The sequence below is a fragment of the Octodon degus genome, unplaced genomic scaffold (genome assembly GCF_000260255.1).
Source record: "Octodon degus isolate 3935 unplaced genomic scaffold, OctDeg1.0 scaffold00140, whole genome shotgun sequence".
Classification (NCBI taxonomy): domain Eukaryota; kingdom Metazoa; phylum Chordata; class Mammalia; order Rodentia; family Octodontidae; genus Octodon; species Octodon degus.
The window spans coordinates 1030883-1053394 of NW_004524716.1; the positions used below are offsets into that span (position 1 = coordinate 1030883).

Consider the following 22512-nt stretch of genomic DNA (forward strand, 5'->3'; position numbering starts at 1 on the left):
CGCTCGGGCCGCTGCCAGCCGCCCGGACGCGTCTGGCCGTCGTGTCGCCCGGCCTGTCCCGGGAAGCCCGCGCGCCCCTACCTCGGAGTCACCCAAGCGTGCCTGCCGGGCCGCGCCAGAGCCCGCACGCCCCCCGCGGCCCAGCTCGGCGCCCCGCCGGACGGCTGGAGTGATGCGGAGAACCGAGGAGCTGGAAGGACTTGAGGGGCGACGACTGCGCCGTGGGTGGTGCAGGGCCTGAGGGTCGCCCCAGGACCCAGCAGATGGGGAGCTTGCCTCGCCGCCCTCCCGCGCCGCGGCCCCCCCTCTTCCGACCGGCACACCCCCCTCTCGGGGTGCCCGTGCCCCGCTCCCACAGCGCCCCACAGATACCAACTCCAAACAATCCACCGAGCTATTAATAGCTGTAGCCTTGCATATGGAAGGTGCTCATCAGACTTGATTTTTTCTGCTTGAAGTGGACACAACTGGTTGCCCATAAAGACGCTTTTTTGCCCACAGTAGAGTTTTGTGCTTTTGATTTGAATACAAAAGGCCCCTCAGTGGGGGAGGAGGTATGTCCAGTTCCTCACTTGGAACTTCACAAGGATGATTCAGACACCCAAGGAGCACCAGCCCAGCCAGCCTTCTATTAATACTGTAGTACAAAACAAATCACAGTAGTTCCTGGGGGAAACTGCCCAAGACGAGCGCAAATCCTGCTTTATTCGGGCGCACTTTTATTTTCGCCAACAAGCGTTTATTTCCACCAACCAATGTGTTTTTAGCCAGGTATAAACCTTTTAGAAAGAGACTTAAAAATTCGTTCCTCTTGCAGCACCATTCCTAATGGCTAAGTCCTGGAAGCAGGTTGTATAGAAAATATGGTACCTATATGTAATGGGATACAACTTGGCTATAAAGAATGATAAATTCGAAGCTTTTGTAAGAAAATGAATGGACATGGAAAATATAACGTTGAGTGAAATAAACCAGACACGAAAGCTTCCATACCTTATGGTATCTCCAAAGTACAAACGAAAACATAACGGATGGATGGAAAGGGACAAGGGAGTGGACTTTCTGCATAGGGAAAAGGCCCAAGGGATCAAGAGTGAGGAGAAAGGAGGGGAAGTAGGAATAAAGATGTGCCCTGTGTGGGGACCTACTTACCCCAATCAATGTAAATATTACATAACAGAATATGAAGACAATATCAACAAGAGTGAAAAATAGGATGGGGAAACTGTAGGAGGAAAGAAAGAGCAGGAGGAAAGGGGAAGAGGATTTAAAGAAAGAAAAGAGGGCCCGGAGTGAGAGCTCAGTAAAATAAGTGCTTGCCTGGCAAGCACAGGGCCCTGAGTTCAATCCCTGATACCACAAAAGAAAGAAAGAAAAAAAAAAAGGAAGAAAGTTGTAATCTCTATATGTCACTGTTCAGCAAGACGGTTGAGCACTACATGAACTACAAACAAAATACACATTTTTAAGAACTTATTCCTGGTGATGAATGTACTTCATACGTGTACTGAATGGCACACTTAACATGGCTCGAGTGGTAACTTTCGTGGTACAGCTATTCTATGATAATGGACAACAGAATTGATTCCATTCCTGTCGCCACGCCTTTCCTGAGATGTTCACCTCCCCAGTTACTCATTTTCCCTGCTTGTCCCAATCTTTCCCTAGAATTTCTGGGACAAGGTTATTATTATTACTATTTTTTCATTCAATCAACCTTGGATGTAAGCCTGATGTTAGAGGTTGCGAGATGCTGGAGTGATAGAGAAATGTAAGGCCCGTCTCTCCTAGAAGCTCAGATGTGGGATGGCTCATGCATCTTTCCCTTTCTTCACCACCCAGAATGCTTAACGTCTGGACTGCACGTGGTGGCGCCTGATCGCACTGGGATTAGCACAGTTTATGCACTGCTTCCATCTGTCTCTGAGAGTGCAAGACTCTAAGAGTCTGGCCCATGCTTTTAGTATCTTCCATGTTACTGCGAGTAGATTTTTGCTTTAAAAAAACCCTCAAAACTCCTTGTTTGCCAAATAAATGCAAGCCTAGGAGTGTGCCTGGTACACAGTAGGTCCTCAGTATTCATTTATAGAGTGAGTTAATGCCAAGCGCTGGGCTAGGTCCTTGAACAACTGGGGTGAGTCAGTTCCTGACCTTGAGGTCCTCACAGTCTCCATATGGTAACTTAATAGATGTGGCAGTAGGTGTGGCAGTAGGTTCAAGGTTCAGTCATGACATGATCAGGGCGCGGTTAGGCCTGCGGAATGTTTGCAGGATTATCTTCACAGAAGGCCTGACTGCAAGGAGCCGTGAACGATCACAAGGTATTAGTTATGAGGTACAGGTGGGGCTGAACTTATTATAAACCCACATGCAAAGCAACAAGGATGCTTCTGTCCTCCCACCCCACCCCCAGGTATCATTAATTAATAGTGCATCTTGCAGTCATGGAAATAATAGTGGTGAACCATTGAAATGGTAAGAGTAAGGAAGGCTTTCCAGGCAAGGCAGGGAGAACAGGGATAAGTAGTTGGCTGTGGGTGGAGGACAATCCGCTGTGTCATGAGAATCAGCCATCTTTGCAGTAGAAAGTAAGTGTCAAATGAGAGCTCCATGCAGTTAGACATAGTCACCACACCCCTCGTACGGCCCTGTCTACCAACAGATAAAATATGTTGCTAACTACAGAAACAGCACTGTGGGACCCTAGCACAATACGTTCATTCATGACTCTGGAATCTGATACTTTTGTCATGACTGGCACTTATTTGCCAGAGTGAGTAAGCACCTGTGCAAGTAACCTTCTGCCTAACCCGTTGTTCTCACTTTGAGTGGTGTAAGCTGGCCTGGGGCTGAAAGACTTACTCTCCAGCAGTTCTAACTAACCGACTCCCATCCCAGTGGAGGAGAATGAAGCCTAACTTAGATATCCTTGGGCCCCATCACCGTGAACTTTGGGGCACTGTCTGCAGCACCTTGTTATCTCTTGGTTACACAGACCTGGCTGCAGGCATCACCTCTGAAAATCCCACAGGGACCTCCTGCGTTCTCCCCAAGTCCTGCTGACATGAGGTGGAAACACCTATCCTTCGACTTCGAGGATGAAAATGTTAAAAGGTTCTCAAGGAATTTGCTGTTTCTTCTAAGATGCGCCAAGATTGCTCTTGAGTCCCACCCCTGCCAGCAGCCTAGGCATGCAGTCTCCAAATGACCTGACCTCTATTTTCAGCAGGGTCTCAGAGGAAGAAATGTGTTCCGTGGCAGTGTTTCATTCTCATAATCATTTTCATTCAAAAGATTCCCTGTTTTGTGGCCAGGTGTACATTTCCCCAATGAGTTAAACAAGGGATTAGTAATCAAAAATAGATTTGATATTCCATCATAGAACCTTTAGAGAATAGACTGAGAATTAAAGAGGGGCTAGGAAAGGAAACATGCATTTTCTGATAAGCGAGTCAATCAGTTCTGGGGTGGCCATGGGGAAGCTGTGGAAGGCCCATCCCAGGCACTTGGGGACAGCAAGGGAACACACTCAGTATGGTCTGCCTGAGGGATGGTCCTGCTCTGTGACCACCCAACCTTAGTCCTCATCCTTTTCTTCAGCCCTAAAAGACTAAAGTGGGAGGTGGTGGAGAAAATGTTCTTAGGTGACACAGAACACCCACCTCCAGCAAGCCAAAAATGTCTCCCAAGCGCCACCCCCATGGCAAACACCCACCCACACAGTGTTACTCCTTCAGGGAGATCAGGGTGGAAGACCATGAGGAGAAAAAAGGAGTAAGAGGAGGCTTTGCAAGAGAAGAGCCCTATGAGCACAAAGCTGTATCGCCAGTTCATGGCCCCGACCATCATGGGGCTCCTCATCTTATTCAAAGTGTTAGAAGTCCTGGAATTCTGCAAAGCACAGGGAGAAGATTGATAGCAGAAGAACAGAGGAGCAGAAGGTAAACAGATAAGAGAAGTGTAAGCCATTATGTAGAGCCCCACAAATGCCCTAGCTCAGGATGGACGTGTCTAGTGAATAGAAGCAGCAGAATCAAGGGTATGCAGAAGGCACCGCGTGTCTAGAGGTGAGAAGTGACTGGTGGGGCTGCTGGCATTGGAATAGAGCCTCCACCCAGGGCCTTAGCTGCCAGATGTCCTCACAGGTGTCGGTCCAGTCCTGCCCCCCAACTGGCATGCGAGGGAGGGGCTTTATCTCCTCGCAGGAAGGTCTCTATCAGCCCTCACACTAAAGCCTTTCCAACCCACTCGAGCTATTGTTCTGGGTGGTACTGGAAACTAAGTTTTAGATCTTACATTTTTAAAAGAACATTTATCAGTTACAACCCATCCAGAGTACAGTTGCTAGCTAAAACACAGGATGCCTGGTAAAATTTACATTTCAGATAAATAAGAAATGCTTTTTTAGTATTAATTATGTCCCAAATATTACATGGAGGACACTTCTACTAAAAGAGTATCACTTGTTTATCTGAAACTCGAATTCAACTGAGCGTCCTGTATTTTATGTGCTTAATCTGGCCACTTTCACCCTTACCTTATATGGAAACAGGTTCTTTTAGAAGACTCCAGAGATGATACGGAGCTCTGAGTAAGCTCGCCTCAGACTGTTTGGAAGTTTTTTGTTTTAAAAGAGGAGTAACTTTGCTTTGGGGTATTCCACTGAGTCACTGGGTAAAAACTGCTGAAAAAGACGTGGCCTAGTTTGTAATAAGCAGAGTTGGCTGAATGCTGAGGAGAACTGCAGGAGTTAGGGGTGTCCTCTCCCCTGTAAACATCAGCCAAAGGTGAAATGCTCACCTACGAAAGGAGCCATCTGGCGGTCTCTGTGTTAAGTGGGGTCCCTCACAAGCACATGAGAGTGAAGGTTATTTTTACACCTCAAGGTCAGTTTCTCCAAGCACAGCCAGCTCTTTTCTAGTCCCTCTTCTGAAGAACGGTCTTTGTCCTCACAAACGGTCTTTGTCCTTTTCCCCAATTAAAGGCTGGGCTCCGTGTTTGCCCTGTGGTGTTACAGAACAGGAAAAGTCATAGGTAGATGCTGCTGTTACATGCTGAAAGATTAGGATTGCTGCCCTTGCTTCCTACCTGCTTTCTGCTTGCAGGGTCTTGCTGGCCAGTTGCTATTCTAAATCAAGTGGCATTGTCAGTAGAGTTCTTCCCATTTTTGTTTTGTTTTGTCTTTTTGAGACAGGGTCTTACTATATAGATCAAGCTGGTCTTGAACTCACTTTGTAGGCCAGGCTGGCCTCAAACTCAGTGATCCCCCTGCCTTAGCCTTCCGAGTACGAGGATTACAGGCGGGCACCACCACACCTAGCCCTTCTTCCCAATTTTATCTTGTAGTTTATAATTCCCTTCAGCGAGTCATTTAGCTACAGAGTACATTTTACAACTCTTACTGCCTTGGAGGGTGTACAAAGAGTGGCATTTGCATAACCAGCCACTTTGTTGGGAGTCTACTGAGTGGCCTTTCATCCCTACAGCAGAAAGGGATTCGTGACACCAGCCTCGATGCTCCTGTCAACCTAGAATTCCTGTGCCACCCATTGACCTCCACCCTGGAGCCCAAGGTTACTTTCTGAGGACAATCCTGGGTACCCCACCCCAGCAAACACAGGAGGTCCCAGGGAGCAAGGGCTGGCTGTCCTAGAGTGGCCCCAGTGTCTCATCAAGGGCATGTCGGAGTCTGCCCAGCTAGCAGACTGGGGGTCCCCGCAGGCAGCTTTGTGCTCCCCACCACCAGGAAAAAAGCCAGCACCTAGATAACCATTTCAAACTTACTGTCTCTCAGTGTTTTCAGAAGCTTAGCTGAGCAAAACAATATTTATGGAAGATTACTAGAAAAACTGCAGCCTGTACATCCTTCTAGAAGCCCTAAGGTCTGACTGGTGTTATGAATTAAGTAGACCATCAGTGAGCTTAATACCTGGATATATCTCATCAGTACCCCATAAAGTTGCTTTTACTGAATCGCACTTTGTCACCAGCCTGTACTGAGGGATGTCCCAAGCAACGGCCCCGCATGGTTTGTCACCGTGTTTCCCACAAGGACGGGTTTATAGATGCTCTTCGTTATGTCAGGCAGCAGCCTCTTCACTCAAGACGATGGAGAGATTTTATTCGGGTCTCGCTATCACAAATAGTCGTGCTTTTCCTCCGTGACAGGTTTCTTTTCCCCTTATGGACTCTGTAAATATTGTAACTGGCAGTGTTTTCCTTTCCAGGGTTCACAGTGATTAGGAATCTTATAGCCACAGCCGTGGCTTCCCTCCAGCACAGGAATAAGGATGCAGCATGAATTTTGCATAACCTCGCGTTCACCTCCTCCTTATGTTGCCACCATTATTTTTTCTTCCCTTCATTTATTATTTTTTTCTCTCATTCTCATTTCCTTTACTACATTCATGTAGTTTCACAATGTAGGGACTGGTTTCCTATCCGCCTTGCTGTAAAATTCTAACCCATACTGCCTGCCCTTCAAGAGAGACATTTTCAATTCTAACTCCTCTTTTGCAGATTAAATACAATGAGGAAATAATCGCAATGAGCTATGCTCCTGGGGCAAGGTTGCAATGTGAAAGAGGGAGGGGGTTGCAACCCATAGAGGCCTGGAGCTCGTGACAAAGGGCCTTGTCTCCAGGAGCAGCAGACAGTAGATGCTCCTCTCCTGACCCGAGGAATGTGCACCACTGTTCCATCCGCACTGCGTGAGTCAATACGAGAGTTTGCTCTAAGCACACAGCACGAGGGGTTGGAGTGGTCTGAGCATGTCCAGAGCAGACTAGCGAGCAGCTGTTGGCTGATACTATGTTGTTGGCTGCAGGGAACAGGGGTGCCCCAAGCAGCCTTGAGCTGCTCGCCCCTCCCAGGTCCTCTCTGCTGCCTCTCCCCTTGGAAATGCCTTCCACGCTTCTCACGGTGATTCTGCTAGGTGAGGCTTCCCAGAAAGCAGAGTTTGAGACACTGTTTGAAGAAGCTTGCCTTGTAGAGCGCAGCAGTGAAGTAACAGAGAGAGCAAGTCAGAGGGCAAGAGGAGGTCAATAAAGTGTGTTATTTTGGTGCCCAGTGCTGTGTGCAGACTCACCTAGCAGAATCACCGTGAGAAGCACAAAAGGCATTTCCAAGGGAGGAGGCAGCAGAGAGGACCTGGGAGGGGCGAGCAGCTCAAGGCTGTTTGGGCCACCCGTGTCCCCAGCACCCAACAACATAGCATCAGCCAATAGCTACTCGCTTGTCTGCCCTGGACATGCTCAGACCACTCCAACCCCTCGTGCTGTGTGCTTATTCCACAGGAAATAGGAACACAGACATCCACTCCTGGATTCCCTCCTGTACAGCTGAGGCTGGCCCTGTGAGCATTAACTTCCTCCACCCTCACTTCCACACCTGCCTGAGCCCAGACCCCTAAAGCAGACAACACCATCTCCTCCTACAGAGCGAGAGAGGAGGCTGTTCCCCTCAGCGTGGTACTGCAGGCATGCAGCACATGGGTGAGCACACAGTAGGGCTGCTCCATTGTTCTAGTTCCAATGAAGAGAAACTCTGCCTTTGCCACTTCTGTATGTCAAATACTATTTGGGAGAGAAAATGATCCAAAACCATTGATGTAACTGAACCCCTCATTTTGCAGATAACGTGTGGCTGGCTCAGAGAGCCCGAGTGAGTAATTCAAGGCTACACAGTATATTCAAGTAAGTGTGGAATAGTAAAAGGACTCCACAACGTACTCCAGAGGCAGGCAGGGGACCTGCACAATGGTGCAGTGTGAGGTATTAGTGCTTCAGATGGAGGGTACGGCCACCTTCGTACTGCATTTCCAGGAAGAGATTGCTTAAAATAAATTAACTTGGAAAACTTCTGATCTCTGATTAAAGAAGTGAATGTTTCAAGTGAGGCTGTCTCTTCTAGAGGAAAAAAAATTCACCAAGGATGAGCACAGTTCAGTTAGGGTATCAAGGGGTTTACCTCAGAGTGAACTGACTGAGCGTTCTCCTCCTTCCACCCGTTCAGGTAACGGTGGCAGCTGTAGGAACAGTGGTGCTTTGTTTTAATGTAAGATGAAGCCTGGGATCGGGAGGATCGCTCAATGGTAGAGCATTTGCCTAGCACATGTGAGGTCCTGGGTTCGATCCCCAGCACTGGGGGACAGAGGTCTAGACTGTACCATGTCCCAGTATGTTGTCACGGCTCTTTGCTATCCCTCCCCTCCCTGGACACCTTCCTATGCTTACACAGTCCTTTTGCTACACTCTGGTGCATGTATGAAATACAGAATGGCTGTGATGAAGGTTCTGATAAAAAGTTTATCACATTTCACTGCATGCTAATCAAAAAATAAAGGCGTGGAAACACTTGACAGGGGCCAGAGTCCCCTCATGGGAGGCATGGGGAGTAGTCCTTCCTGCCAAGTGACAGTGTGGGCTTTATTTGAGCAGACACACTCATAATAAACTGTTCTTATTTGCCCAGACGTAGGTCAACATCACTCTAGAAAAGAGGGGCTGGTGTAGCGTTTCCACAGCGCGTGATACTGGGACAGAAAAGCATCGGGCAAGCGTGAAGCAGACACCGGCGTCCCTTCCGTGTGGCCACACCCAAAGGTTTTCTTTCTGATGCTCATTCACGCCTAATGGGGAAGGCAGATGATGCAGGGAGATGGTGAGGTTTTCCATCATGCGATCTAGAATAGAGTTTGAGAGAGTTAGACCGGAGTCACACAGCCTGGGGGAACAACCCGGCTCTGCCACTTAACAAAGGCTATCTGACCCTGGGTAAGTTACTTAGCCTTCCTGTTTTGATTTGTGGGTTGTTTTTTTTGTTTTGTTTTTTTGTTTTGTTTTGTTTTTGTTTTTTCCAGTACCGCATAATGAACTCAGGACCTTGCGCTTGCCAGGCAAGTGCTTATTCTACTGAGCCATCTCTATCTCAGGTTCCACATCTGTAAAGCAGAACCACTAATCGCATATAAGGCAAAGGACCTTGTGGGAGATAAGTGAGAAAAAATAGTTAAAAATCTAACAGGAGCGATTGGTTTGTCAGTGAACACTTTACGGCAAATAACCAGTTTCTTAAGCATCGTGGTTACTTTTTAACAAAAGATCTGACCCACGCAGCTGAAAAGAGGATGTTCGTTTTGGCTCCCGGATTGTAGTGGTTTCAGTCCACGGTTGGCCAGCTCCAAGGCAGGGTGGTGGTGTAGTTGCCCACCGCAGAGAAATGCCACTTGGTGTGCCCACCAGGGTGGAGACAGCAGAGACAGATGAGGCTAGAAGGAGGAAAACGACCCCTTCCAGGCCACAACCCCATGATCCAATAGGAGCACGAGGCTTTGGGGGGACATCCAGATGCAAACCATGGCAACGTGCTAACCCTGATGCGTGTGCAGCTCCTCTCCACAGTGTCGGTGTCCAGCGGCAAGCACTCTTCCGTCAGGGCCTCGCTGATTTGGGCCGAAGTTGCATGTGTAACTTCCAGGAGGGCCCAGCTGAGAAGCTGCTGGGAGGCTACTTGCTACTCTTTTTTTCCTTGTATGTTAGGTGGGAGCCTAAAATGACAGAGCCACGAAGGAGGGGCATAATCAGGCCCTGGGTCTCCGCCTGGAGGAGAGCTGCCTCTGGCCACCCGTTCCCGAGCACGCGCTTACGGTTAGTGGCATGTAAGTTTCCGTGTGTGGAGCGGCTGACGTTTGGTCTTACTTGTTATGGTGCTCCAGCTGCCCGTTTTTCTACCCGGGCCTCCACACTGAGGTAGAGGCACAAGCTTCCAGGGCCCTGCCGGGTCTCTAATCCCTGCAGAAGAGTTCTGACTGCTCTATTTCCAAGTGGTGCACTTCCAAACTGAGTCTCATAAATGTCATTCCTCGTCAGGGATTATTTTAAGGGGAAGTCAAGGAGAAGCTTCCAGCCAATGAGATTTGGGAATTCTTTGGGGGAAGGATTCTTACAAAGGCCTTCTTTGTCTTATATGATATGTCTACTTCAGCTTTCTTATGATTACCTCTTTTTCTTTCTTTCTTTTTTTTTAAGGGTGCTGTTTTTTAAAGAGTGACTTTCACTCTTTTAAGCTTTATGGAGATATAATTTACATATAATAAAATTCATTCATTTAAGTGTACACTTTGATGTTTTGAAAAATGTAGCCCCCACCACAGTGTGATAAATATTTCATCTTCTCTAAAAGTTCCCTGTCCCTGTCCCTGTTTATAGTGATCCTCCTGTCTCAGTCTCCTCAGTGCTGGGATTACAGTGGCTGGCACGGCCTGCAGTACCAGGGATTGAACTTGGGTCCTTGCACTTGCCAGGCAGATGCTTAGACCGCCGAACTATCTCCCCACCCCCGTGTCCCTGTATATAGTCAGCACCTTGCCTCCACGCCTAATCATGGGGGGGTCACTGCTACGATTTTGTTCCCTATCCTCTTACCTTTCCAGACATCTCACATGCATTTGCTCACACAGATACCTGGCTTCTTTTACATGCTAAGATGCTTTGGGGGTCTGCAACGTAGCTGGATGTGGCAACAGATCGTTGCTTTATAGAGCTAAGTAGTATTGCATTGTGCACATTTCTAGTATTTATTTATTTATTCATTTATTTATCCACTCACTGGTTGATGCCTATCTGGAATCCTTCTTGTTTTAAACTGTATTATAGGTATGCACTCAAAACGAGCACTCAAAACGAAGGTTTTATGTGGGCACGTTTCTTTGTCCCCTTAGGAAATACTTTGAGAGTAAGATTGTTGGATCATATAGTATATTTATATCTAAATTTATGAGACAATGTTCAACTACTTTCCGAATTCACAATTTCTTACCTATATAAAATACGTGAAAGTTTTGGGTTATCCCCTTCCTTATCAGATATTTTTCATCCAAGCTCTTCTAGTAGGCATATAATGTTATCTCATTATGGTTTTTTTGTTTTTGTTTTTTAACGTATTTAGCCCAGGGTCTACAGGGTCTATAGGTTCTCACTACGTAGATCAAACTCATAGTGATCTGCCAGTGTTCAACCTCCCAAAAGCTGGGATTACAGGCACGCACCCCCACCCCCAGTCTCAATCGCCATCTCAGTGTGTACTAGGGGCGTGGCCGGCACAGCATGCCAGGGATTAAACCCCACCCACTGCACTCTTCACTGTGGTTTTTTTTTGTTTTTGTTTTTAATTTTATTTATTTGTGTGTGTGTGTGTGTGTGTGTGTGTGTGTGTGTGTGTGTGTGTAGCCAGCTCAGCCCACCAGGGGGCGGGCTGGCTGGCATGTGGTGCTGGGGGATTGAACCGTGGTCCCTGTGCTTTGCTAAGCTTGTTCTAAGTAGGTGCTTTAGACCACTGAGCCATCTCACCAGCCCCACTGTGGTTTTGATGTGCATTTTCCTAGTAATTTGGGGACATTTTTACATGTGGTTATTTGCGATCTCAATATATATTTTTGGTGAAATATCTATTACATATTTTTCCCATTTAAATTGGGTTGCCCTTACTGATGAATTATAAAAGTTCACGTTACAGTTTTAATCTAAACCATGTATTGGGGGCAAGAGAGCTAACTCAGGCGAGGGGCTCTGCCTAGTGTGGGTGAGATCTTGGCTTTATTCCCAGCACAACAAACAAACAAAAAACAATTTCTCAAATGCACATCTTGCAGATATTTTTCTTAGACTTATGTTGTGTGGATATCTTTTCTCATCTTTTCACCTTTCTCCATGATTTTATATTTAAAATGCATTTTTAGTAGATAATACAGAATTGGTTTTTGTTTTCTTATTCATTCTCACAATCTCTATTTTTGAGGTATTTAAAGCATTTCCATTTAACACAATTTCAGTATGGTCAACTACTTAAGGCTATGATTATGCTTGTACTTTTGTTTTTTATTCATCTCATTCCACATACTCTTTTCCTGCCTTTCTTTGAGTTTTGTTTTTGTTCTTAGTAATCCATTTCATCTCTCCTTTTGGCTTTTAGCTTCACCTCTTTGCTACTCTTTTAAAAAGTGGTTTCTGAGCTGGGAGTGGTGGTGTGCACCTGTAATTCCAGTACTCAGGAGGCTGAAGCAGGAGTATTGCTGAGAGTTCAAGGCCAGCTTGGGCTACAAAGTGAATTCAAGGCCGACCTGAACTGCATAGTGAGACTCACACACACACACACACACACACACACACACACACACAAACATGCACACACACACACGCGCGCGTGCACACACACACACAAGTAATTCCTGCATTTACACTTTTGTCATGGCCTACCTCCCTGTCCCATCATACCAGGTCACGTGTAGCAGTCTCCAACATTTTTGGCATCAGCTACTGGCTTTGTGCAAGACAACTTTTTCCCCAAATGATGGGAAGGAGGTGGTGTGAGGACAGTTTAAAGGAGCGTAATCTGGATCTTTCGCATACAAAGTCCCAAGTCTCATAGGATTTGAGTCGCATTCCTAGGAGAATCCAATGGCACCGCTGACCTGAGCCCCATAATGTTCGTGAGGAGGAGAGGCTGGAGACTGAGGAGGCCTTGCTGACTCCCCTTCTGAGGAGCAGCCTGGCTCCTAAGAAGCCACAGGCTGGCGTCAGGGGCTGGAGGCCCCCAAACAGCGTGAGAGTCTTCCAATACTTCCATTTCTCTTCTGCTCTTTTGCACTACTGTTTTTATTCAGTTTTCTCCTACATGCATTACAAAGCTCATTCTACATTATTATTTTTGTTATAAAGACCCAGTAATCCTTCAAAGAAAGGTTAACATGAGGAAATGTCTTGTGAGTGAATTAACTTTACATTTCCAGAGCTCCACATTTCTTCACATAGTCCCTAGATTCACCTGCTAGTAGTTTCCTTCTTGAAGAACTTCCTCACCATTTCTTGTAGTATGCTTGCTGGCAATACATTCTCTCAGCTTTGTTTGTCAGAAAAGTTCTTTATTTTGACTTAATTTTGAGGGGTGATATTTCCCCAAATATAGAGTTCTAGGTTATAGGTATTCCTGTCCTTTCCCCTCCTCCCTTCTCTTCCCCTCCCGTCTCCTTCCCTCTCCTCTCTTCCCCTCCACTCACCTCTCTTCCCCTCCCCTTACCTCCCCTCTCTTCCCCTCCCCTCCTCTCTCCTCTGCTCTCTCCTCCTTTCTTTTGCTTTTTATTCCTTCCTCCTTATTTTCCTTCCTTTTTGCCTTCTTTCTTTCCCTTCTCTTTTCCACTTTAAAGGCATTGTTTCCCTGCCTTCTGGTTTGCAGCATTTTGGACAAGACATCAGCCATGGTTCTTATCTGTAGTATGAATCTGTATGCATCTTTCTGAGTACTTTCAAGATTTTCTCTTTATCACTACATTTAAGTAATTTTATTCTTTTTTTTTTTGGCGGAATGGGGGATTGAATAAGTAATTTTATTCTTATAAATTTTGCTGTGATTTTGTGTTTCCATTGTCTGGGGTTTACTGATATTTTAGGATCTGTAGTTTATAGTTCGCATCAACTTTTGAAAAGCTGACAATTATTTCTCCAATTTTTATTGTTCCCACTGCCTTTTATTCTTCCTGGGATGGAGATTACACACATGCTAGTCACTTGACATCATCCTTTAGGTCAGGATTCATTATTTTTCAGACTATCTTTTGTTTATGCTTCAATTTGGATTGTGTATCTCCCTGCATCTTTAAGACCATTTACTTCCTCTTCTTCAATGTAGATGATGCTGATAAGTCCATCACGTGAATTTGTTTAAAGATATTGTATTTATTTTCAAAGCTAGAGGTTCAATTGCATTATTTTTATGGTTCCATTTATGTCTTCATGTTCCTCACATTTTATTTTGACTTCTTGAACATATTGCTAATAAATATTTAAATTCCCTCTTGGAAAATTCCAGCATGACTCACACGTTTAAGTCTGTTGCTATTGGGTGATTGTTCTCCTGTTGTGGGTCACATTATTTTTGTCACTGTGTCTTATCTAGCAGATGCTAACTGTCACTTGGTTGAATAAGTGAGTTTGCTGTCTTCCTTTAAAGACTGATAGGCTTTGTGTAGATAGACAACTAAGCCACTCATAGAGGAGCTTGATTCTTTTCAGGGCTATGTTTTAACTTTTATTGAGGCAGGCAGCCTTTATCTAAGTTTAACTTAATCTTAAGGGATGGCCCTCCTGAGACTCCCCTGAAAGTCGAGGTGTTTGATGGAAATTCTCCTCTCTGGTTGGATGAACTACAAAAGGTTCCCATCCCAGTGTGGATGCTGGGAACTCATAGATCTCCTCATAGCTCATAGATCTTCAGGGGTTATTTTGTTATCTAATCTTATAGAGTTTGAATCTAATTCTGCAGTTTAGTATTTGCTCACTTTTATGTCCATTTCTGGGTGTTCTTTTCTTTGTGTAACTTTCTTTTCTCCACTCCCTTGCCTCACAGATCCCAGCATCCACCTCACCAGACTCCAATCTCTGTCTCTTGCTCAGAGAGCCTGCTGTGACCCGCTGGGGTCTCCCCACAGCTCTGTGGTTCAGAAGATGCTTACAGGTCCAAAGTCAGGCAGCTGCAGGGTTTATCTAGTGTGTACTTTTTCTGTCAGGAATCTCCCTGTTTGGCCTATGTATAATGTTGGAAAACAATCATTACATGTATTTTGTGTAGTTTTCTAGTTGCTTTTGGCCTGAAGGCAAATTTGATACCAGCTTGTCCTTCGTGGTTAGAAATAGATGAAGTGCCTTTTTCTTTAAAAGATGGGTACATTCGGAGTTTTGGGCTTTGAAGATTTGTGTCTAGTTGCGATTTGGATTCTATGAAACCACATTATAGAAATGATGGGAGCTGGCCTGAGGACCCTGGTATGACAGATATGGCAGGAAAGGAGATGGAAATCACCTAGATCCTTAAGGAATTTAAAGACTAATCTTGGAGCCATACTACCATGGGAAATGTTTGCAGTGTGATAAAAATAATCCTTCATTTTTAAGCCAGTTGGGTAGGGTATTTTTAATTATAGTCAAAACCATCCTGATTCATGAAATTCAGTGTATTAGTACAATAACAACAGTAAGTACTCAGTAGTTTCTAGAAAATCATTTAAAATGTAGTTACAGAACACTGTGTGCTCCATAGGTGATATACTAAGAATTGCATGCGCCGTATCTTAGCAATGTCACAGGAAGTCTGGGATGTAAGAAAGTTGTCATCACCCCTTGTCACAGTTGCCACACTGGAGGCTGAGAAAACGGCACACTTTTCATCCTTACACACTTACTGTATGGCATGGTTAAGATGTAGACCCAGGCCACTCTTCCTTCAAAGTGATACTGCTCAAATTTATTTAGTCTTCCTGATATTGTTTTTCAAGTCCCAGAGCTTAATCAAGGCCATGGTTCTTTTCATATAAAAGGAGAAACCAATCAATTAAAAAAAATAATAAAAAAATAACTTACAAAAGGGGATTAAGGACGATGGAATGTTTTCCCAGAGTTAGTGGAAGACAGAGAGTTCTAAACTTTCATCTTGACTGTTGGTTTCTGAGGGAAAATGTTTATGCACGTTGTGCTAAATCAGGACAGCGAGCCTATCATGAGGAACATGTTGTTATGGTTTGTCTCTAGGGGTCCCTCCAAAACCTCATGCAGTTATGGGGTAGATTTTTCGAGTTTGTGATTAACTCATGATCCACTGGATTTATGGGTGATCCAAGTCTGGGATTATAGGTCTCAGTACTGCTGGGATTATGGGTATGAGTGCTACACTCAGTCTGAGGTAGATAGCCTGAACATAATATAAGAGAAACAGAGAGATAGACTTCTTCTCTGTCGCCGTTGTTGTCACTCCACCCCTGGCTCCTCTTGATCTTTGCCACCATCATGAAAATTTGCTCTGTGCCATGTGCCGCTTACCTTGGAGCCAACTGTGTATGGGCCGAAACCTCCAGTAACTGTGAGCAAAAGAAACCTTTCCTTCCTTCATCTTGAGTGTCAGGTATTTGTCCCAGCAATGAGAGAAGAGTAACTGGGACAGAATTTGATACCAGAGAAGTGGGGTCATTGCTGTGACTTAACCTGCCTGTGTGGATTACAAGCTTTTGAGAATGGTTTATGGGAAGAGATAGGAAAGGTTTGGAGAGGTTGCCTACTTGTGAAGAGCTAGAACAGCTTCATCTGTTCTGTTTGGGAGATTCTGGTCAGAGCTTAGAAGACCAGAAGGATGATAGAAAGCCGGCCTGTAAGACCAGGCTGGGGAGGTTTCTGCTGGGAAGAAGGACTGCATTGTTTCTTGGTCTCCAGATGATTTGTGTTTTGCCTTGGCAGAATCTTTTCTGCATTTTGTTCCTGCCCAGAGACTTTACCTGAGAGTGAGTTAAAGCATGGTGAACAGATTAATCTTTCAAAAGAAATTTCAAAACAGCCAAATATTGAGGCAGTGGCATGGCTATTGTTGGGGGCTTTTAGCCAGATTTGTGTTGAGAATCAAGAGCAAAGAACCCAGCAGGATGATATAAATGTTATGAGTTTGGCCAGAAATGAAGCTCCAATAAAGCTGCAGATTGCAGAGATAGAGCTGAGAGGATCTCCACTGCCAGGAAGAAACAAGAGAATGGAAAGGATGGCCTGAGGTCATCTCAGGAGGCAGCAGATCTTCACTCTTTTCAGCCTCAGAATTTCAAGGGTGAGGATCTTTGCCTTGAGGAGAAAGCTGCAGAGCCCCACTCCCAGTACCAAATTCTGTCTCAGTTACTCTTCTCTCTGTTGTCTCTGTAGCCATTGTTGCCACTGCTCTGGGCCTTTTGCTTTCTGCTCTTTGCCACCACCATGAATGGTTTTTCTGTGCCATGTGCTGCTTTGCCTTGGAGACAGCCACGTATGGACTGAAACCTTCAATAACTGTGAGCTAAATACACTTTTCCTTCCTTCATTTTGAGTGTCAGGTATTTGTCCCAGCAATGAGAGAGGGGTAACTAAGACACATGTGAACAGAAAAAAACCTAATCTAGGAAGCACCTGGGAATTGGATCCAGTTAGGCCCTTGGAAGCGGGAGACCTGCTTGCAACAGCAGCCAGGGAGAAACAGCAAGGCTGCCTGAACTGAAAGAAGTTTCCAGGTCAAAGTCAGTGACATGGGAGACAAGAAAAAAAGTTGCTCAGGAAAAGTCCCCAAACCCATGTCGTGGTCCTGCCATGGATAAGTGGTCCAGCACTGCCAGAGAACCTGAGTGGGATGCATTTAGAGGTATCTGAAAGCACCTGCAGCACATAAATCTTAATGTCTTTGCTAAGAATGCCGAAATCATGGTTTTAAGACTTTGAGAGATGTAAAAAGTGAAACGTTACGGTAGCGTAAAAACACTATAAATCTTCTAGCAAAATCTTACCTTATTCACTCTAAGTGAAGCTAATGAAAACTGCTATCAGTGGAGAACAAGGGAAAGAGAGGACTCAGGGGCAGGAAGAGAAGGGCAAATGCCCAGTGCCGGACCTCTGCCAGGTAAGCAGCACCAATGCCTCCTTTGCAAGGTCAACTCCTGTCAGACTAAGCTGCAGAATAGGCAGAGGGGCAGAAAGACACGCCTGGACTCCTCCTTCACCCTTGCGTGAAGACATATTACCAAGACAGGAGTATGTGGAGGGAGTGTGTGTGTGTGTGTGAGAGAGAGAGAGAGAGAGAGAGAGAGAGAGAGAGAGAGAGAGAGAAGTGTGTGTGTGTGAGAGAGAGAGAGAGAGAGAGAGAGAGAGAGAGAGAGAGAGAGAGAGAACAGTGCACCAAGAGACATAGAAAAAAAAGGAGACTAGTCCTTCTCATCTCCAGCTCCAGGAACCAAAAAATGATGATAATGCAGGCAGAAGACCCTCCTCCAGAGGTAAGGAAGAGGCACAAGAAATCTGGGCATGACAGAGGGCTGGAAGGACCAACAGAGGCTGTGGAGGTAGCTGGGCAGCGGAGCGCTTGCCGAGCTCGCTCAAGGCCTTGGATTCCACTCCCAGCACTGCCAGAGCAAAGAAAAGAAAGCAGAAATAAAGATGGTATTAGCTACAGGCAAGAGCATGGGAAAATAAAGACAAATTTGCTAGAGGGAGGAGATTGTATATGACTTTTTTTTTTTTTTAAAGTCTGTTGTTTCAATAAATAGCTTTTTAAAAAAGACATCCTGTGTTTTAAAGTCTGAATTCTGTCTCTGCGTCCTGGAATCTGACTCCCTGCCCTCAGGCCTGGTAGCTCTTTAAAGTGATTCTGAGAACACTGAGGGAGCCTCTGCCAATCCTAATGGCCGCCAGCTGTGGATGGACCCTCCTTCAGCCTCACCCTCAGTGTGCTCTGCTTCTGGCCAGCGGTGGCTCCCCCAGGATTGGCTACCTCCAGGTTAGATTGGTCTGCTGGAAAATGCTAGCACTGCCCCAGTGTCACTGTCCATAGAAGGGTCTCACCTTGGGCACCAGCAGCCTCTCTGGCTTTACTGGGGTTCTGCGGAGAGAAACACAACACTGGCCAGCTTGCAGAGGTGTGGGGTAATCTTCAGCTGCAGGGGCAGCAGAGGGGCTGCTCAGAGGCCTGGCCTGGCCTGCCTAGAAGTCTGAAGGCCTGCGGTCCCATCCGTTGGTCTACTCAGTGGGGACAAATGAGGCCATGTAACCAACAGACTCCCTCCGGATTTGAACTACATTTCTCCTAGATCCCTATGAGATGCATGAACCACGAATTCAACATCAGTGAATGAAATCATGAACCAATGAAAACATTTAGGAGAGTTTATGGGAAATAAGGAGAGCCCCTGAGGCTAGTTGTCAGGGATAAAATCACAACGTAAAAACAAGGTGGGTCAAATTGCCATCAACCTGTACAATTGCAAATATAGCTGCTTAGCTAATATTGATCCAGTAGGGAGTAAGTAGCAAAGGTACATGAAAAGAGCAAGGCATTCTGGGAAGGGATGGGCCCTGATGCGTTTCTGGGCTGATGTCTATCTTGACTTACTGGACCAGGTGGTGGAAAGTCCAATATCGTCTCAAGTTCTTGTTTATCCCGCAGGAGGCGTGCAGGCCTGGCCAGTGCATCTTTATCTCAAGGCCTGGCCTTCCTCAGCGGAGCTTCTAGCTGCAATTCTGATGGCTGTTTTTCCGCTGACTTCCTTGAAAGTCCAGTCCCTCTCTAAGTTATTTCTAACTTAGCTGCCCATAGTAACAGGCAAGGCACAACAAAGATCATTCGTGCTATAAATCACCAGATCCGAGGAGGGCATTTGGAGGCTCTGTGAGCAAGGCGAATCTACATGCTGAGATTCTTAGCTCCTGTACGATTTAAATAATTAAATTTTTAACATTTAAAAGAAAGCTAAATGGAAGGAGGGTCCGTTAAAAATTCAAGGTAGGATTACCATATTGTTCAGTAATTCTACTCTGAGGACTACAGTCCAAAGATTTCAAAGCAGGGATTCTTATAAATATTTTGTTTTTATTTATTTATTATCATTTGTGTATTTGGTACAGGGTCTTACTATGCAAATTGGGCTCATGGTGAGCCTCCTGTTTTTAGCCTTGCCAGTGGTGGGATTACAGGTATGTACCACCATACCAGGACTCTGTGGCCAGCTCAGTGCACACCCGGGGTGGGGCCAGGACAGCACACAGGACTAGGGATCGAACCCTGGTCCCTGCGCTTGCCAAAGAGGGTGTTTAGTCTACTGAGCTCTTATAAATATTTATGCACCTATATTTATAGTAGTAGTATGCACAATAGTCAAACAGAGAAAGCAACATATATATATATATATATATATATATATATATATATCCATAAACAAAGTGGACTTTGGATTAACAAAGTGTGGTATGGACATACAATGGAAAATTATTCAGTCTTGAAAGGAAATAATACTCTGAGATCAGCTACCTGATGGATGAAATTTGAGGAAATACCAGCTGAAATGTGCCAAACATAAAAGAGAAAATAATGATTCAATTTATATGGTGTGCCAAAGATAATTAGATTCATAAGACAGAAAATAAAATAATGATAAGCAGAGTCTGGGGAAGTGGGGGGAAAAGGAAACCATGGCTTGGTGGGTACAAGGGTGATGAAAAGGTTCTGGGCATGGACAGATGTGGTGGTTGGTTACATAACCATGTGAATTACTTCATGTCACTGAATCACCCACTTGGAAAATATTTAAAATGACAAATTTATGGATACTTTAGTGCAATAAAAATTAAATGAAATATAATAAAAGATTGGCTAATTCATCCAGCCAACAAGTATTTGTGCAGAATCTGCAGCCGGCACCATGTCAGGCAGAGAATGCAAAAGCGAGTGAACAGCAGCGCTGCTCCCAGGGAGCTGCCCTCTGCTGTCAGCTGGGTCTTGAATGCCCTCCAAAGAGCCAAAAGTGGGTCTCAGCGGACTGGCTGCCAGGGCGGGAGTGCTGGAAGGTGGTACAGCCTTTATGAGTTGGGGTTGTGTGGAAAGTTTTCAGGTCACTGAGAGTTTGCTCCTGAAGGGGGAGCAGAAAGCCAGCCTTTTCTGCCTCTGCACAACCCCACAGGCAAAGGGCCCAATAAGCACGGGCTGTTACCTTCCAAACTGAGCTCAAATAGAATTTTTATTTCTGTAAGCTGACTGCCTCAGGTATTTTGTAATAGTGACAACAAGCTAACACACTACAGCGATACACAAAGTCTTGCCCAAGTATCCTTATTTCCTTTCTAGATGCCAGATGACTATAACCCCAGTGCTCTGGGAGCCTGAGGCAAGAGAATTGTCAGCTTAAGGGCAGCCTGGGCAACTTAGTAATTTAGGGAGACCCTATGTTGGAAAAAAGGGGAGAGGTTAGGGATGTAGCTCAGTGCAAAGGCCTTGAGTTTAATCCCCAGTAGCTCAAAAATCACAACAAAACAAAACAAAATTCTTTCATAGATGAAGACCGCTGATTTCTGCCAAACTTCTTTGTTTTTTTTTTTTTAAGTCATGCTCTCCTCTCGTCAATCCCTTCCTCCCAGAGTTATAAACATTTGTATTATGTTTATGAACACTTAGAGCACTGTAATGTAATCACTGGCCTACGTGTTTATGTTGTCTTCTAGCCTCCTGACTCATCCGATCCCTAGACACTGATACTGCGGGTGCTGTGTTCCTGTGTCAGGCGGAGGACACGGGCTAAGGCCTTGCTGCTGCAAGTGTGAGGTCCGACCACCAGAGTCGGCATCGCCTTATGTGCAATGCAGATTCTTAGGCCCCACCCAAGTCCACTCTAATCAGAATCTGCATTTTAACTGGCTCCCTGCCAGTCTGGATACATACCTCATTTTTTTTTTTAAATGTATTTTTAGTACAGGGACTACAGGGTCTCGCTACACAGATCGGACTCCTAGTGAGCCTCCTGTTTTCAGCCTCCTCCCAAGCGCTAGGATTACAGGTGCGCATCACCATGTCCAGTCTTGTTCCCTGGCTCAGGGCACCTCGGGGGCAGAGCCAGCGTGGCATGCCAGGGATCAAACCCTGGACCCTGCATCTGCCTAAGCAGGTGCATTAGTCCACTGAGCTATCTGGCTGGCCCTACATGCTGCAATTCAAGCAGCGCTGGGTTTGAGGCTAATCCCTGTGCATGATGAGAGTGGGTTGGAGTATGTGTGCTCACACACACTTTTTAGTGTGTCTGACCACCTCCAAGCGGAGGCTTCGAATGGTAGTCAATGCTGGTGGCGCAACTTGGCTTCTGTGAGAAGTGAGGAAAATGAGCTGGACTGAAGAGAGCGCCCAGCCTTGGTAGGGAGTGAAACACTGCTGCTTCCTCGGGTCAGGCCTTATCAACACAGAAGCACTGCCATGGCGAAGCCCTTGCCCAAAAGGCTAATAAGATCCAGCAGACCATCTACATTTTTCAAGAAGAATTTAAGTGATTCGGATGACTTTTAAGGTACTCAGTCAACAAATAGTTGTGGAGTGTTCACCTTAACACCTTTATTTCATAGAAGAGCAAAGAAAGGTTGAGTGAGTTCCAGGACCCTGGCTGATTTGTTCTCTAGGGCCAGGGATGAGTCAAAATCGGGGGCATCTTACAGGTTGATACTTCTTCAAACATGCATTTTAGAAATGTTTGTTCAACATCTATTTTGTTTTGTTTTCTTTTCTTTTTTGTATTTAGTATAGGGTCTCACTATGTAGCTCAGACTTGTAGTGATCCTCCTGTTTACAGCCTCCCAAGTGCTGGGATTACAGGTGCACGTCACCACGCCCAGTCTTAATTGAAGTTTCATCGCACCCCGGGGGCTGGGCCAGCATGGCAGGCTGGGATCAAACTCTGGCCTTTGTGTCTGCCTAAGCAGATGCTTTAATCCACTGAGCTATTTGGCCAGCCCTCAACATCTATTTCGTGAGTTCAGGAATAAATTTATTTTTCTACAAATAAAAGTTCTATTTAGAAAGTACTAGCCTTATTCATTTCCTGGCCCCCAAACAGAGTCTGAATACCTATAAAATTTGGCAAAATTTTTCCTCTTTTTTTTCTTTCTTTCTTTGGTACAGTGTCTTACTACACAACTCAGACTTATAGTGATC

At 45.5% G+C, this 22512-nt stretch overlaps 1 protein-coding gene across 1 annotated transcript in view; it reads right to left on the reverse strand.

Annotated features, from left to right (window-relative positions):
- Ptgfrn (prostaglandin F2 receptor inhibitor) overlaps nucleotides 1-22512 on the reverse strand; it is a 123750-nt gene that overhangs the window by 91867 nt on the left and 9371 nt on the right. The window contains exon 2 of the mRNA XM_004641718.2: nucleotides 18390-18426. Within this exon, the coding sequence (XP_004641775.1) occupies nucleotides 18390-18426 (37 nt within the window). The remainder of the gene's footprint in view (nucleotides 1-18389; nucleotides 18427-22512) is intronic.